At 39.0% G+C, this 17,947-nt stretch overlaps 1 protein-coding gene across 3 annotated transcripts in view; it reads left to right on the top strand.

Moving 5' to 3' along the window:
• svild (supervillin d) overlaps positions 1-17,947 on the top strand; it is a 50,452-nt gene that overhangs the window by 11,902 nt on the left and 20,603 nt on the right. For 2 of the 3 annotated variants that reach the window (XM_060861030.1, XM_060861037.1), the window contains exons 2-7: positions 2,685-3,152; positions 8,267-8,301; positions 11,811-11,872; positions 12,831-12,955; positions 14,889-14,979; positions 17,248-17,666. In XM_060861030.1, coding sequence (XP_060717013.1) covers positions 2,824-3,152; positions 8,267-8,301; positions 11,811-11,872; positions 12,831-12,955; positions 14,889-14,979; positions 17,248-17,666 — 1,061 coding nt within the window. In that variant the 5' untranslated portion in view covers positions 2,685-2,823. The remainder of the gene's footprint in view (positions 1-2,684; positions 3,153-8,266; positions 8,302-11,810; positions 11,873-12,830; positions 12,956-14,888; positions 14,980-17,247; positions 17,667-17,947) is intronic. The other variant, XM_060861045.1, reaches the window with a different exon arrangement.

The raw sequence follows: 17,947 nt of genomic DNA, 5'->3' as shown, positions 1-17,947 counted from the left end.
GTATACTCTCACGATATGACACAGAGGGCATTTTCTAAGACAGAGCTTCCTCTATTGGCCCACTGCCTCCTTTCTTTAAGGCAGGGGTCAGAGATCAACAACAACAAAAGGCACAATGAAAGGCACACTCTTGCAGCATGTTCTCAAAGGCAGATACTCGAAATCTAAAACATTCCACTCAAATTATGGAATATATCAACACAATGCAGTATATTAGATTGTCATATCGCAGACTTGTTATTAATACACATTTGTGAACAATATACTGCACACCAACACCAATATGGTTTGCAAGTTTTTTATGGCTCTTGAGCCCTTTTTAAGAGTGTTATGTGAAGAAAAAAAGGAGATCACTCTCTTGTTAATATACCTAGATTTTCAAATGACTCATACTGTATACTCATGCCCTGATTTTTTCTCCTTGTTTGGTGGAAAAAACTCAAGATATATTTCCAAATGAAGCAAGTCCCTTTCTCTGGCTCTAAAATGTTGCTGCTCTGGTTGCAGCCTTTATAGGTAATGCTAGAAAGTGCACGTTAGGCCTTTGACTTTTTGAATTACGTTCTCTTCTAATCATAGTTCCAGAATGACTACAAGATTTACCCCTGGGATTTTGCTCAGTAAGGTCATTCATGTGGTTTTGTTTTGGATTGTTGTTGGCATTTTGTCTGTTTTCGAATGATGCTCAAGCTTTATGCCAGAGCCCTGATATTACCCCAGGGCCTGTTGCTGACTTGGCTTACTCATTACGTTGAACAAAATGGAGACTAACAGATGGATATGTTATGATATGTTTTATAACCTAGGCTGTAGCTTTTAATATAATGTTGTGCTCATTTCCTCAGTCTCTATCTAAATCTAGTGTGGAGATTTAGCAGACTCTCACGAACCTGTCTTCATTAGGCATTTATCACATAGTTTAGTTTCAGATGAATGCACAGTTGGCTTTGCAGTTTCTGTGGTGTTGCTCTGTGTCTGATTTCATCTAATGGTTTTGTTTGAGCCAGGGATCATCAACGGGTGGCCCTTGTTCTGGACACAGCTCCAGCACAGTATTTCAGTACAACTCTCATCAGAAAAGGTTTCACAAACTTGAAAACATAAATGCTTAAAAATGATTAGCCAGAGATGTATTTTCCAGTTCAAGATTTTCTGGCACGAGTCAGAAGTGCTGATTGAGGTGTCTTATTTATAGCTATTATGTAATAACTGATGGCTAAACAACTGACACCATTCATGCATTGTATGTTTATCCTGACCATTGTAATGGCCTTGATGAATTTTATACAGCTCTACTTTCGTTGGTTTAATTTCCATACTTTCATTAACATACTGTAAGTTTAAGCCTTTCTCTTTGCTTGGGTCTGAGGCACACTGTATAATGGCAGAAAAAACCCACCTTGGCTTCGCTTGTGATGCTCATATAATAAAATATATACAGCCATCTTTTGAATGAGACACGTGAACTGGGCTTGAGGTAGGCTGCCTGTGCGGAAAGTGTCTTCAAAGCTGAGATCACCAGCATTTCTTCCTCTCCTCTTTCAGCTTTCCCTCACACCTCTCATTATATTTGCTCTCTGTAGAATGCATCTTCTATTCTCTCACTCTTCCCATTACTTATTAGCAATGTTCATCCTTTCTCACACAATCTACCTTTCTGCAACTCTTTTAGTCCTTCTGGTTTATTTTTTTTTGTAGCTTTCTTTTAGGCTACATTTGCTTAGTTCATGCTGTTCTCATCATTTTTTCTTTACCCCTCCCTTCCTCTCTTCTTTCTCCTTCTCGGTTTCTTTAGGGCTCCCGCAGTGTGAACTATTAAATGCAAGCTCCCAGATGTGGCCCATTAACCCTTGCTCTGCACGGCAGTGATCCAGCAGAGTCAAGCACAATTCCCCACCAACCTAATGCAAGCACGCCTTCTCCTCATGCTGCGTTCTCCCTGCAGTATGCGCAATCTCACATGCATACACTCGTGCTGTTACATGTTCAGATTATTTGGAAGTAGAAAAAAAGGAGATATAGAATGTAATAAAGATGTTAGTACATGTCCATCCAAAGAAGGATGGGGACATGCAGACACAAGCAGCTGCAGTAATGCTGAAAGCTCTTATACAAAGTCTGATTATGGTTGGACTCATGATCTTGTGTCCTAATTTTAGCTTTGGTTCATGCTTAATAGGAGACGTACAGTAGGAGGAAATAAACGTGTGACTCTTCCCTTCCTTCCTTGCTCTTTCTGTCTTTGAATGAATAATTGCTGGATGTCATTGTAAATGAGACATAAGATTTAAATAGCTAATTATCAGGTGTGGGGACAGGGTGGGGTTTAATGTGCTCTTGTTGAAGAAGCTTTTATATCTAGACTATTCACATAGTATGTGAAAGTTATTGTGCCAAGAAAGGCAGAGTTAAAATATCTCTCTCTCTCTCTCTCTCTCTCTCTCTCTCTCTCTCTCTCTCTCTCTCTCCATCTTGCGTGCTTTTTCTCTGGGCTTTAGAGGTAATATGAGAAGTAGAGCCTGGTGGGTCGGGTGTCACAGACCTCAGTGCTTGAATAAAAGTGATTTGTCTGAGTAGGTTTTTGACTTTGTGTGCTAGTATTTACTCTGCAAAGATTTTATCCTCTCTGCTGTAAGAGCTGAATTCTGGGAGAGAAATAATGCTGCTTTTTTTTCTCTCTACAGTGAGATGCTTTGAGCAACACTGAATCATCCCCTGGAAAATAACCTGCAAGTCCAACTTTTTCTCCAGTATTCCGAGTAGTGAAGCTGAATTGTGAGCTGTTTTTCTAAATCCAGACACAAGTAGCTGTGCTGTATCAGGATGGATGCGTTAGAGACTCTGTCTGGCTCTGCACTGGAATCTAAAGCAGAGCGCATCGCACGCTACAAGGCAGAGAGGCGGCGTGAGTTGGCGGAGCGATATGCCAACCTGGAGGACATCACCTCCAAATACACCAGGAGGGAGAGACATCAAGACAACATAGATGCTCCAGACACAGGCCCTAGCACAGCACAGAAGCCCAAAGAGGTCACTGTCCGTACACAAAGTCAGCCTGCAGAAGCTAACGACAGGGAGGGCGGAGAGAGCGAGAAAGAAGTGCAGAGTGAAATTAACAAGAAACATGGACCTGCAAGCAGATCCCGGCTCGGGTGAGTTGGGAATCCATTAGGAATCCTTTATTTTTGATATATCGTCTTTCCTTGCTGTGCTGCTAGAGGTCAGGATTAGAACAAGGGTTGGGTCAGGGCATGTCCTGCTGTTATGAAACTGGAGCTATGTCGGTCTAAACTTGCTCTCTGCTGGGTGTTTCACGCTTTTCAGAGATTACAACTTCAGGGATTCTAAGTAAACACTTGTGTAAAGAAGAGGGTGATATAAATCAGCCAAATAGGAATGCGCTGTATGTGCGGATGAGGGGAAAGAGGGGCAAAACCTTTCCTTCCTTGGAAAGTTTGGAGCTCTTTCTTTCTTAGGAAGTGGTAAACATCGCAGAATTGTGGGCCTGTTTGGTCTTAACTCCAGCTTTATGAGACTAAGGATGAGCTTGTCAAAAGGAATTGCTAGCAGGCTTGTAGATGGATTTGTACAAACAGTGCACTCTGTCTTAAACAGCGAGTCACTGTCCTGTTTCCTGTATCCTGTATCAGTTCATTTACCTTAATATGAGGAAACCTTAGACTTTTCCAACCAAACAGACATTGGATTTATGGTTTGTATGAAACCGTACGTTGTTATTCTTCCTGTGCACCTTTGAAGAACATGAAGTAATCTCAGCACATTGAACATGACAGTCTGCCATTGTTTCTTTATGTTCAGGGTTTTATTACATGAGCAACCTGACATTCTGCCTGTCGTCCATTTTGTCATTGTTCATAAAGAATTTGCTCAGTGACCAGTCCAGGGTAAGTAAGGTAAGTAGCAAGTAAGGCTGTCTGGTTTAAAAATAACACGCTCTGAAACACAACTCGTTGTACTTGTCTAGGTGTCAACAATAAGAATATGTGTAACAGGTTCTGTTTGAATACTCAAAGTTCTCCTTGATGAGGAAAGAACTCAGGTTGACATTTACTGTAAATCAGGGTCAAAATTCAGGTCACAAGATGGACTTTCAAGACAGAGTGTGAAGCGAATGTGGAAAAGGATTGGGTGATGGAAGGCGAAGTGGGCGTGGTCGGGTTTTTTTAATTTAACATTAAGTTGAATTGTTTCATTTTAACATTAAACAGATAGAGCAGAGAAACCTTTACCTTTAACTTTATCAGCTCCATCAGCTCCTTGTTGTTTTTTCTAAATTACTGCTGTTCTTTTTTGTTTTTGGCACGCTTGAGTATTATTGATATTGAATTCTTATACTCCTACTTAATTACATTTCCAAGAAAAAATACTTTATACTCCTTAAATTTTTATTAAATTTTTATTATTTTTATTAAGTACAAATTATGAACGTCTCTTCTGCCATCCAGCCAATGACTACATGCAACATATCACTGATATTAGCATAGTTAAACTTTGAAGCATTTCAGACTATCATCTAATTAAGTTCATTAAAAAAGAAATAAAATTAAGAATCATATCACTTTGTCTTCGAATCCAGTAATTGGCTAGACAACCAAATCAAATGCTAGCTAATGGGATTAAATGATGTTTTCCATTGAAATGGCAGATGTGTAAAAGCAGGTGCTTTTAACAGGTTTAAATGAGCAATAAAAGTTGTACATGAATGACAGCTGAAACAGTGTGTAGTTAATGCACTTAAATAATTTTCTTGACACGATGCCTAAATGATCTTAAATGCTAATCAAAGTTTTAAATCTTGTTTATGTATATGCAAGAAACGGCTATCGTAAACAAATTAGCCAGGCTAAGATGCTATGTCTATCGAATATATAAAGACGTCAGTGTAGGGTTTCATTTCTGACCTCAGATTATTTACTGTTAACAAATCTCTTAAAGATTTTTTTTCACTTTATGGTAGTAAACAGAACAGAACCATCAAGATTAATTCACAGACTGGTAAAAAAGAAGTGAGTCTGGGCCTGATTTCTTTCTAGCCCTGACTGTAGATTCTTCTCAGCAACAGTTTTGTTAGGTGAACAGAACAAATAGCTCCCTAGTGATAAGACACACATGAGCTCTTGGTTGTTGATCAGAGAATCATGGTTCAAGGCCCTTAACCCTTGAGCAAAGGCCCTTAACCCTTTCTTCTCCAGGGGAGCTGTATCATGGCTGACTCTGTGCTCCAATGTTATTCAAAATGATCGTCTTGTAATGTATATTTAACAGTATTTAAATACTGTCATCAGTGTTTATCATCTTATTTTGTTCCCAAAATACTTTTAGAAAGACAATAATGCTAGCGTCAGCAAACATTATCCAGTCAAATTGCAAGTTACAAAAAATGACAAATGTCAGAACTGTAAAGGTTATTGAGGGTTACAGTAGAGCATTATAGACGTGAAAGACTTCGCTGCTAGTCTGCCTTGTTATTCCATCGATGAGACCTTGTGATGTAGCGCATTGTTCAACCCTAGTAACATCTTTATCACTGTGTCACAAGGTCCCAAAACCACATCGCTAGAATACATAAAAGACTAAACTGTGATCATGTGACACTCCACTAGACTATACCGTGATCATGTGACTCGAGACACGAGAAGAATGCTCTCTTACAGTATGTCTATCTCTTGACGCACGTTTCTTCTGTATTGTGACAAAGGTTTCTCTTTGTCGGGAAAACATCATTAATGGAAGGATAAAGTCACACCAACCGAATTTTGTTTACCACTAAATTCCACAGTATCAGCTATAAGGTGCTATTTGATATGCCACAAAAGCTTGGAAGCCTGTGTTCAGCTCCAGACTTATTTCTCAGTGTTGTGTTTGCGATCTGTGTCTGTGTATAATACAAATCTTTTGTCTGTGTTTAGCAACAGCACAAAGATCCACTTAATGCAACTGGTGGTACAACAGTTAACTGTCAGCCTAGCCTTTCTTTTTTTTACCATCTGCTCTGTGTTTACACATTAAAGGCCCCAGGTTGTTTTGCACCTTTTTGAGCTTCATGGGAATCTGTCCAGCGCAGTGATAACACACAGATCACTTGTATTATAAGATGTTTTGAAACACGTTTGCGCAAAGCAAAGCATGGATATTTTGACACTGGCTCATATCCGCTACACGAAAGAACAGCTTCAAATGTGGTGTAATATGAGGATGTCAAAGCTGTAGTGAATTCAAGGAAATGAAATTTGGGTAATGAATTCGAGAGCATGCCATTGTACATGATCTGTACTTCCCAGTGTACTAGTGCTATGATTTATTTTTGTCCTTTTTACACAGTATCTGATCTGTAGACTGTCTGTATTGATTTATTCATTTCTCATCCCCTGTTCTTTCTCTCCTCTGACTCTTTTTTTTTCACTTTTTTTTGGTTTGTTGGTCAGTGTGCGTGCAGATTTTTGACCTCGCTCTGAGAGGTCTGGCAGACGATCCCAGTTTAACGTCAAGGCTAAAGGTTCATCAGTAGATTGGTTATAGCTCTCACAGGGCCTGAGTCAGGAGGTCAAACACACTTGTATAGTGTGAAGTAGTAGGATTGGCCCACACACATGTTCCACTTGTATTTACAGTGGAGAATAGGTGTGGGTTCACTAAGCATCTAACACAATGTGGATCTGTTTGTGTTTAGTGCTCAATATATTTCTATCAGTATTCAGATTAATTCTGAATGCATCATGGTTGTTTTCATTCTTTTTAATCTTGCATATTATTTTCTAACACATTTGCTTGGTTCTGTTTACATAGCAAACAAGCTGGTAGGATCATTTAAAGCAGTCTGACACTGACCAGCGTTTACTATGAAAATGAATCAGGGATCTTCACAGATGGCTAAAAAGTAAAAACCTCCTGACTTTTCTTATGTGGGAACCCAGTCTCCATGCCACATCTAGGCTTTTATTCATATCTGTTTTTTGTGCCAAATTAAGACACAATATCATATTCATTCCAGATAATATACTAACATTTGGTTACAGTACATCCTTACACTCTGTCAGCATTTTTAAGGAATAAAAGAGTTTAGAAACCAAAAAGAGTGACTTTTATGTAGAACAACAAAAGGATTATATAATTTCAGCATACAAGAAAGCAGCAGCAGCTTTGTGAGCCTGAAGCACACAAAAAACAAACAAAAAAAAAAAAACAGCATTTGTTGCTTCTTTCCTCAGGCAACGTCACCAGAACAAAACAGACTCGTGTGACGTGTTTCTCAGTCGTGTGACTCCCTACATGTGTTCAAACAAAAGTGTTGTGGAAAGATTCCACTTTGCTTGTCAGGCCACATTACTTTTGATACAAAACACATTTTAGAATTCACTTTTTGTTATTAGCACTAAAACCAGGATTATCAGAAACGTCTCAGGAACCAAAAGGTTCTTGGAACTGTGGCCCAGGAACGAAAACACGACCTGGTCAATGTAAAAGTTTCAAAACTTTCCAAATTTCCAGGAACCTGTTTTCCTAATGGGCTTGTTTGTTGGAAACCTTTGATATTTCTGGTTCTCACAAACCGACACATGAGCATGCATACACATTTGCGTGTCAGTAATTACATCCGCCAAATACGGACACCATTCTGGTAAATCGTTTCACAGTGACTTTGGGAAGCGCCAGAGCAGTCAGATGTTCTGGGAAAGGGAAACGGTTGTGACTGTGTTTAGTCACGTTATGTTATGCTTTGTTAGGAATCAGGGTTTCCTCACCGTGTTGTAGATGCTGTAATAAGTGTGTGGCATTTCTGTTTATGATATTGAGTTTCCTGTTTTGTCATTTTGCGAGAGTATCCTGATTTGCGTGTGTTATTGACACACGTCTTCTTGATTTGTTCCTGCCTGTTTAATTTGTTTTGCTTATGTAATGTGTATATTTTAATCAAAGCAGGCATCTGCTCTCAATCCTGTGCCGTTTCTGCTGGATGTCTCTCTGCCTTCAGGGATTGATCTAGCAGTTCAGTTCTAAACACACGCTTAAAAAGTCTTATTGTAGTGCAATCTTATTCTCACTGGCCACATCTGCGAATAGTTTTACTTCAAATGCATCTATGGAGAGACAGATCTTTATCATTCAATGTATGAAACAAGCTTTATCATGTATTTAACTGGGGCAGAGAGCGGATTCTTGACATAACAGACAGACGGGGGATTTCAGGTGGAATTGCGTCATTTGATGTATTGTTTTCTCACCGCTCTGACTCTCTCTTTCACAGTCTGCTGAGCACAGAGGAAGTCAAACCACCACAGGGTAAGTTACTTTCCCCAAGTCCCTTCAATGGGGCCTTTGTCATTCCTTTCTCTCCTTCCTTTTCTCAAGCTGCTGTGCTCCCAAAATCCAGAGAAGGAACAGCAGCATCCTGTCATAGCACACAGCTGAAACGTGAAGCCTCAGATATGATTTAGAATGGCATGAAATTAAATGTCCACACACACACACACACACACACACAGATACACACATCACAAACACCTTCCAGATGGTTACCGGAGTTTAATATGTCACATGTAGTTATCACCAGGGATCCCAGGTGAGCTTTTAAATATGTTCCTGCGATTAGTCTGTAAAAACACGCCCTTGATATGTTTCAGTTTTGTTTGAAAAACCCCATTTTTTTTAATGTTTGACAAAATATCTCCATGCATAAATAAATAAATTTATACACATTGCAGAGGGCTCTGTTTTCAGTGAGCCAAAATGCTGTTCCATGTGAGCAGGAAGCCAACAACTTACTAGGATTAAATCCCCACACAATGGCTGTCATTTTAACAGACTTGCAAGGACAAAATGACAAATCTTGACAAATCTTCAAGTTGCAAAACCAATCTTTGAGTCAGATGGTGTCATACAGTAGCTCAGCTCCATTCTGCGTAGGCTTCATCCTCATAACCTCAGCAATCAGATGATACAACAGTAATCACTGAATTTCAAAACGTAAGCCTTTATGAGTAGTACAGTTTATGAGTGTGAGTGATACAAAATGGCTTTGCAGAGCAATTCTAAAGCACAGAGCAGACACACACTCAGTTTTGTAATATTTCTCAACCTGTACTCATTTTAAACTATAGCTTGTAAAAGAAAATTGACAGAGATGTGAAACCAGTACATTTGTTTGTATGAACTAAGCTGTATACTAAGTTGAAGTATTATGACAATAATTCGGATCTGGATCATACAGGTAAGAAACAGAGTTACAGGTAAAAAAAAAACAACAACAAGAGTGTTAGTAAGGTGTTGGTACATCACAAGCTACCAGAACAGCTTGACTATACAGTATATTGGCATATATTCTTGTCATGTGGCAGATTCACAGAGGCTTTAATAAATATAGTGGAAAACAGTCCAAAACACAAGGCAAAGTTGAAACCGAAAAAGGTCCAGGAGATCAGCAAACAGATTATCATAGGCTAGGAAGAGAACACGGAAAACCAGAAACAGAAATTATAGTCAGAAATACGTCAACTAAACATGGGACAAACAGGCTATGGCTTAGTGAGAGTGAAAAATTGAAACACTGAGAGCGAGATGGGGAATCATGCATTTCCCCAATAGTGTTAGAGTAGGTTGAGCTCTGGGTGCTGTGACTTTTATACTGATTTGCTGTGAGACTCAGTGCCCAGTGAGGACAAGTGGTTAAAAGCCATTTCAGCAAAAAGATTTTCATTTATTTTGTTACCCCTGGACTTCCAACAAGCCATTTCCTGTCACATTCTTCAGGTGTAGGACGAACGAATAAAAAGAAGAAGACATCCTCTGTCAGTTAGGGGTGGCAAATGTTCTTAATCATATACTTGGTATGTGACAACCTTTTCCCCATTCACACTCTCACTCATGTTGATTTGGTGAAGTTGATAAATAGGGAAAAATGTCATAGAGTTGCATGCTGGCCTGCTGCTTGGGAATCCCCACCTCAGTCGGTCTGGCTGACAGTTTGGATGCAGAAACTCTTCAGAGACTCGCACACCACTCATCTGTTCCAATGCAGCGAAGTCGGTGGAAAATATCGCCTACAGGACGGGGAATGCTAACTCAGCACATACATTTTCATTACAAAGAATGAAAGTACGGAGAGACAGAATGAGAAAGATGAAAGTATAGCTGTGAATTTTGGTATGAATTAAAGGCATGATGTTTCACATCTCTGGGGAGGAGATGTGATATTCCCATCAGTCAGTTTTCAGCTGTCTCAGCAGGAGCAATCAAGACTAATCCCAGCACCTATGAAACACTGGCTAACCCTCAGGGCCACTGCAGCTCCCTATCCACACAATCTCACGGGCATCTGGTGTGGGACAGGACGTTCCCACGCAGAACACACTCACACACGTACGCACAGCTGGATCTGTACCTTCTAATCTTTCACAGCTGCTTCCAAATGGCTTGTATAGTTTTAGCTTGTATGTCATTCACAGTACAGCTGTTACTGTATATTTTCGCACTGGCTTCACAGTATATTGTTAAAGTAGTAATTTAATGACTATGAACATAAATATAGACTAAACCCCATGCCATAAAATTAGACTTTGGAAGAATGACCAGTGTCGCCTCACCTCACTTATCGCCTGCTCACTCACTTATTAATTTTTGAACAGTGCACCCAAGTGTGCAGCTCCCACAGACTTTTACATCAGAGATCCAGTTTCCTAAAAACAACAGGGGTCTTATTTTTGTTCAAGCATAAACTCGTAGGAAAACAGCGGAAGCTAATATTAATATGTTTAGGTGTAAGTTCTTTTATTTACTATTTTCTTCGTAAGAAAGGAATATGTCTGTGTTGATGTGGGTGGAACGACACAACGGGGTGTGGCAGCAGACATCTGTCAGAGCAGCAGGATTTTTATACTGAATTTTCATTTGTGTTACTGAATAACAAGCACTTTTAAGCTTTAAATTAAGCTTTCCTTACCATCAATTTTTTTTAGATGTTTATGATTTATAGCACTCTAATATAAATTTTATTGTTTACCTCCTTTCAGCTGCCTACATTAGGGGATGTGACAGCAAATTATTGACATGCATATTCGATTTGGCACAGGATTTACTTTGCATGCCCGTCCTCTCCCATTTCTCTCTGACTTGGGATCGGTACTGACAGTGCACCAGCTTGTGCAACCCCCAGTGGTTAGGTTGGTTCCCTTCCCGGGAATCGAACCATAAACGTGGCGGGTTCAATCAAAAACAACCAACCTGATTCTTGCTTTTAAATGTGAGCCAAGCAGTTGATTCAGTATATACACCAGAGGTATAAACATCATAGCATTATACGTAATAGATTCAATAAAAATGGCTATCAAAACCTATTAAATATCACATCACATATGCAAACACTTACATGATTAAACAGTAACAAAAGCACAATAGGAGACAGAAAAGACACGTCTTGTACCATTTGTCACTGAGTCAGTTGAAAAAACCACCAGAGATTAAAGATCTTATGTATAGCAGATAAATAGCATCTTTAATAGAGACTACTAGGACGACCAATGTGAGCACGTAGAGCAGTATTTGTGAGCGTAACCGTTAAAAATGAGCACTATTGTACCTTGAATTGTACCCATGTTAATATTGATATATTCCTTTTTACACTTGCTACTCTTCTACCTGCGCTAATGCTAACAAATTCTTTTTTAAATATTTGCTGTACCGACACACGAATACCGATCTTTGTCATGTATTTCCTTATAGATTTGCATCATACAAAAAGAATTTTGATAAAACAGCAGCATAACATTCTTCTGTTTTTCTTTGTGTGTCGGCAGCTGATGATAAAGAAGCTGACAGCTTTAAGACAAGTGCGTCAGCAGGGATGTCTCGCAGTAACGTAAGTGAATGGAGTTTGCTCAGAGCTGCAGTTTCTTGCGGTTGTTCTTCTGACATCCTGCTCTCTTCCTCTCCTGCCTTAATTAAACCTTCATTATATTCATACTGCTTTGTTTATCAGGAAGAACTTCAGCATCAATCAAGCTCATTTATCAGAGAAATTATAGATGGCAGGTTTCATACATAAATTTATTTTTTTGTCATCAGTTCCACAAAATAGTGCTAACATTATGAGTCATTAGAAAGCACTTTCACATGAGTGTATAGTGTATTGGTAAGTATTGGTAAGTTTCCATATCCAGATATTTTTGAGAACAGTGTCTGGCCTTTATTACAGCTTTTTTGGATTATCAGTGCAAAACCCCATAAATCCCTTTTTAAAGATATGTGCATTTACTCCAGATGACTATTTTGGCTGTTACAGTTGAATGAAGCTAAAGTCTTCATACTAGACTTTTGGGGATCTCATTCGTCAACCTCTGGAGTATTGGATTCACACTTGAAAAACAAAGTAGTGCTTTTTTTTTAAAGCATTTTGAACATGTTTTCTCTACACAAAAAACTCTTAAGAGGTTCTCTTCTTTTTTCCTTTCTCTATCTTTTTCTGTCCCTTTTTATAAATTACTCCACCATGATTCACTCTTCCCAATCTCTTTACCCTTTTTTAACCGCCACTTACTCTCATTCAGCTTAAGATTTTGTTTTTTCCCATGGTGTGTGTGTGTGTGTGTGTGTATGTGTTTTGGGGGTTGTTCTATCTCTTGGAAACCCTGCTGAGTTCCTCTTGCTATGCCCAGTATGGCTGAGTAGGGTCTTTTTTTTAAATCCTTAGACTGAATGGCTATTTGAATGGCCCGACTCTGGAGGTTTGTTTTGATGTGGAAAGTACCCGTTGTTCCACCCTTTCTTTAATATATTTCCTGTTTCTGGCTTTCTCTCTCTTTCTGTTTTTATACTAGAATTCAACGACAGCTGATATCTCGTCCAGCTCAAAGACCATCTTAGAGGAAGCCATACAGGAGGATCGTCATGCCAACAGACTAACAGAGCTAGTCAGCACTCAGGACAGGCCAGCTAAAGCCAGGTAAGTAAAAGAGCCCATAACCTGGCTCGAAAACCTTTTTGGGCCTGAGAGCTGATTTGTGGCATTTCACATCTCTTTAAAAGATCATACGGTCCTTAGTCATACAATCCAAGGAACTGTGGTCCATTACCCCCCGTGGTCCTTTATCTGTCCTTCTTCTTATGTAGCTCAGGTTTAATCATGGGTTACTATTATAGCAGCTTCTTGCAGAATTCCTGACCGATAGGCATCTCTCTGAAGCCAGATGTAGCTTTCTCTTTCCGAGTCGTCTTAGTTGTCTCTTATGAGATAATGACATGTGAGGTAATGACATTTCAGGAAATGATTGCCACTCTCTCCTCGGGAGCCATACCAGAAGCTGAGTCAGAGAACGCTTGCTTGTCTGGTTCTCATTGCAGCCCAGGAAAGGAAATCTGCTCTGCCTCTTTAACTGTTCTGCAATCTGAAATACTGAGCTTGCCTGCATTGCTTGATTGGTGCCAGCGAAGCCAAATGGGACTCTAAAAAACTGAAATACAATGTGTCTGGGTATTATTTATCCAGCTCTGCAGTGCACTATATAAAAAGGTTATTCCAAGCTGTCAACTAAGTTTATTAATTTTATTAAGCAATTCCAGTGGATTAATGGTTATGCATATTTATTCTATAATCGTAGGGTTTTTCATGTTGCATTACAGCAGTTTTCAGGTTAATAACCAATAGCTGATTAAAGCTAGATAATAAGCATAAATGTGAGCCTGCATTTCATGAACAGTTGCATACACTGAATGCATTTTCTTATCTACTGTGTGATAGGCCTGATGGTACAGTGGGCTTGGACTCTGTTCAAGACTCATAGGCAACTCCCAAATGAGGCTATACATTTATATTTAAATTTACATTTACAGCAGTTAAACTTATCCAGAGCGTCTTACATTTTATCTCATTTTATACAACTGAGCAATTGAGGCTATAGGACTCAAAAACATTTAGCTAATTATTACAATCAGCACTAAAAGTTATATTCTAAACAAGTTTAAAATCATTTCCAAAGCTAGCTTTTAACAAAAATTCCCTATTGTTATATTGTGCGGTAATTGTGTTTCAACCACACCGTTGTTGAAGGTCATATTGTACATCATGGCCTCTGATGACAGGAGTATAATGCAAATAAAAGACTACAAATGTAAATGAGATCTAAACAACACCACCATTAATATAAAAAATATAAATATACAGTAGGAGTTACCATCTCGGTCAGTAGGCCTGTACAGTAAACCCTTTTAAACATAAAGCCGGCTTTAAATACTAACTCATTTAGCTAACACTCATTTAGTATGAACACAAAAGGACATGCATATATAGTCAGCAGAGCTCTTTATACTGGCGTCAGTATCTGTTACAGCTGATAAAGTGATATGTGGGTGTGTATTTACAGCTGTGCATGTATTACCTCTGACAATGATGTACTGGTGGGGTGTGTTCTGTTATCATGTGAATTATGGCAGGAAACTGGCAGAATGGATGGTTTAGGCTTTGTGTGTGTGCGTGGGTGTGTGCTTGTGTGTGTGTGTGTTGTGTGTGAAGGGGGTACTTTAACATGGGCTGCTGTTCTTTTTTACTTTTGTTCTATTGGCAGCGGATGCCATCATGACTCACATTTAATGTGTGTAAACATTCACGCTGATTAACTTGTCTCTCCAAGGCAACTCCTCTCAGAAACGTTACAAACTACAAAGTCTCTGTGTTCATTCAGTCCCTTCGCTTGTAGACATACAGCATGTGGTTTACATTATGCATTTCATGTAGACCACAAATTTAAGGGGGAAAAACAATGATGCAACAACATGCTGTCTTTAGGATAACTAAATTACTTTTGCAAAACAGACCTGACTTTTTCTTCAGTTTACTGTTTAAAAAGCTTTTTCATTTCTTGCCCTGGTTTTTGTTGCAGTCAGTCCTTGCTGTCTTCATCAGCTGATGAAGAGGAGCCAGATGGAGAGAAGGGCAGTGAGAAGATGGAAGCAAAGGATGAAGCGGAAAAGGTAAGTGTGTACACTGGAAAAGCCTCTACGTTGAGGTGAGGGTGGGATTGTTTTATTGTTTCTGTAGCAGAGTTAGAGTAGTAGTAGTAGTAGTAGTAGTAGTAGTAGTAGAAGTAGTAGTAGTAGTAGAAGTAGTAGTAGTAGTAGTAGTAGTAGTAGTAGTAGTAGTAGAAGTAGTAGTAGTAGTAGTAGTAGTAGTAGTAGTAGTAGTAGTAGTAGTAGTAGTAGTAGTAGTAGTAGTAGTAGTAGTAGTAGAAGTAGTAGTAGTAGTAGAAGTAGTAGTAGTAGTAGTAGTAGTAGTAGTAGTAGTAGTAGAAGTAGTAGTAGTAGTAGTAGTAGTAGTAGTAGTAGTAGTAGTAGTAGAAGTAGTAGTAGTAGTAGAAGTAGTAGTAGTAGTAGTAGCAGACCAAGAATAGACTATTGTATGATGAAGCAATCATGAAACATGAGACAACTTGAAAACAGTGTGGTTAATTATAGTATCGTTCTTCAGACTGCTAGAAAACATCATTTTCGGTAATAATATCAAAGGAGAACTTTTAATAGTTCTCCAAAGAACCATATTAGATCCATTAAGAATCCTTAATTCTGTAGCCTTTTTTGTTTGCCACAATAAACTACATCATAATGTTCTACCACAAAAACCCTTTAAGATGGATTTTTATTGTTTCTGCAACAAAACAGACCATGAGACCAAAAGCCTCCCAACCATGATTTTTATTCTTTTTGACATTTATAAAATTAAAATTTTTCCTTTATTTTCTCCCCAACTTGTTAACCTTCCAATTCCCACACCAACCAGTCAGTGTTCCTTGTCATGCTACAGACAGCAACTGGGAGTAGGGAAGGGTCACACATGCTTCATCTGAGATGAAGCCAGCCAATGGCATTTTTTCAAACTGCTGCTCATGCTGCATCCCAGGGCAGTAGAGCATTCTCAGAGGGGAACGTTATCTGACCTCTTCTTCATTCATGAGCACACAGACATCGGGTTGCTGTGGTATAGAGCGAATGCTTGTTTGTTGCACTCCTTCATTTGTTGCACATTTTTTAGCATAAAGTAAAATCCTGAAGCTGTACTCCAACAGGAATATGCACAATTATATTATGGCCATTTTTAAATGACTTTATTTACATTGTGTTTGCACTATAAAAAAAAAATCTGATTCTTACTGAAATGCAGATTATTAAAGAGAGAGCTGAGACACATTATATGATTCTTTTTATCTCATAGCTTCCAGTCTGTGTCTCTTTCCTTTTATTTCTCCTTCTCTCTGGCTCAGGGTCACCGTGCCCTTGCATTCCTTTCTCTGTCCTCAGGGTGTGTGTATGGTGGGGCTGCTGATAAAGAAAAAAATACCCAGCTCTTCCTTTCCCTTCCACTTTCTGTCTCTGGCCAGTGCAAAGGGCAGGATGGGGAATTTGGGGGCTGTTAAAGAGAGGAAATGGAGATGGGGTGTGTTTCTGACAGACAACACACTCTTTGACTCTACACAGAGGGGTGAACTGCTGGATCTGTTCTTTGTCCTATTGGACATATTTGAGCAGACATGTGTTGTACAGTACAGAGTTGACAGAGATTGTAAACATGTAAGAAGCCTGAAGCACTCTTGGGTTATTAATCCGTTATTTATCTTAAAGCACAAAATTCAGTAAGTGGTATGAATTATTAAGGGTGTAGTTATGAGAGTGAAGAACACCTGGGCTCTATTAGTTTTACCTGAGGAAGTTTATATAATTATGTAATTTGCGTAATAATACTGAAAAGAAATAATTTATTTATAATACCTGCATCTGTTTTGCTTGCTCTCTCTCTCTCTCTCTCTCTCTCTCTCTCTCTCTCTCTCTCTCTCTCTCTCTCGCTCTCTCTCTCTCTGTCTCTCACTATATATGCTCTGCATTTGGAAACTATTCAGACCCCCTTCACTTTTTTATTTTTGTTATGTTGCAGCCTGATCGTTCTGAATGATCGAAGTATCAGGCTACAGCATACAAAACTGAAAAAAGTGAACGGGTCTGAATACTTTCTGAATATATATATATATATATATATATATATATATATATATATATATATATATATATATATATATATATATATATTCCAGTTAAATCCTTACATTATCAAACATCCTCCTTGGACCAACCCTAATCTAGCAAACAATGTTTATTATACAAGAACAAGCGACCTGAGAAGGACACCATGGAGCACCACCACAAGTTCTTGCTGTTGAAGTTGTCTTGTTCTTGTCTTTGGTCATTTTTCAGGATTCAGTCAGTGAGAGACCGTTTGCTCTGATTATTGAGGAGCCCCACTCAATCCCCACTCCAACTGTGAAGGTTGAGGAGCAGGAGCCTAAGGTGCTTGCAGCAGGCTTGTTAAGGCAGGACTCTGGTTCATGTGGCCTCAGGGGCATCCTAAAGAAGAGCCGCTCTGCAAGCCTGGAGGCTGAGCCTGCGCCAGAGAGAAGCGAAGCTCAAGGCAAAGATAGTGAAGAGAAGCAGCAGGAGGAAAGAACAGAAGAGATAGAAGAAGAGACAAAGGTGAATGGTGGGATAAAGGTCAGGCAGAGGGGAAACAGCAGCTCTAGCGATGCTCCCCGATCACCATCTCTGTGTACTTCTGAGGACAGCGAGGAGCTGGACAGCAGTCTGGATGGCAGCATGAGCTCCTCTTTCAACCAGAGGTATGATGGAATATTAGTCTCCCAGGAATAAACAATATAGTGTATTGTTTCTAACAGCTGTGGCTGTTAAAATAAATACTGACAATTTATGTTCTATTATCTATTTCACTCTGATTCCTTTATAAATTCCCCATACATTATAAATTCCCTATACATTAAAACACTTTTTCAGCACATTATGTCTATATTTCTTCAGCATAGAAGTGCTTCAAATGCAAACATTTGTACTACTAGCTAATTTGCAGGATTTTCAAATTGCACATCATACATATTCTTAGGTT

Source organism: Tachysurus vachellii, chromosome 2 (assembly GCF_030014155.1).
Source record: "Tachysurus vachellii isolate PV-2020 chromosome 2, HZAU_Pvac_v1, whole genome shotgun sequence".
In the NCBI taxonomy this organism is placed as follows: Eukaryota; Metazoa; Chordata; class Actinopteri; order Siluriformes; family Bagridae; genus Tachysurus; species Tachysurus vachellii.
Note: the sequence above shows the minus strand (reverse complement) of the source record. Positions and strands in the feature narration are given on the sequence as shown.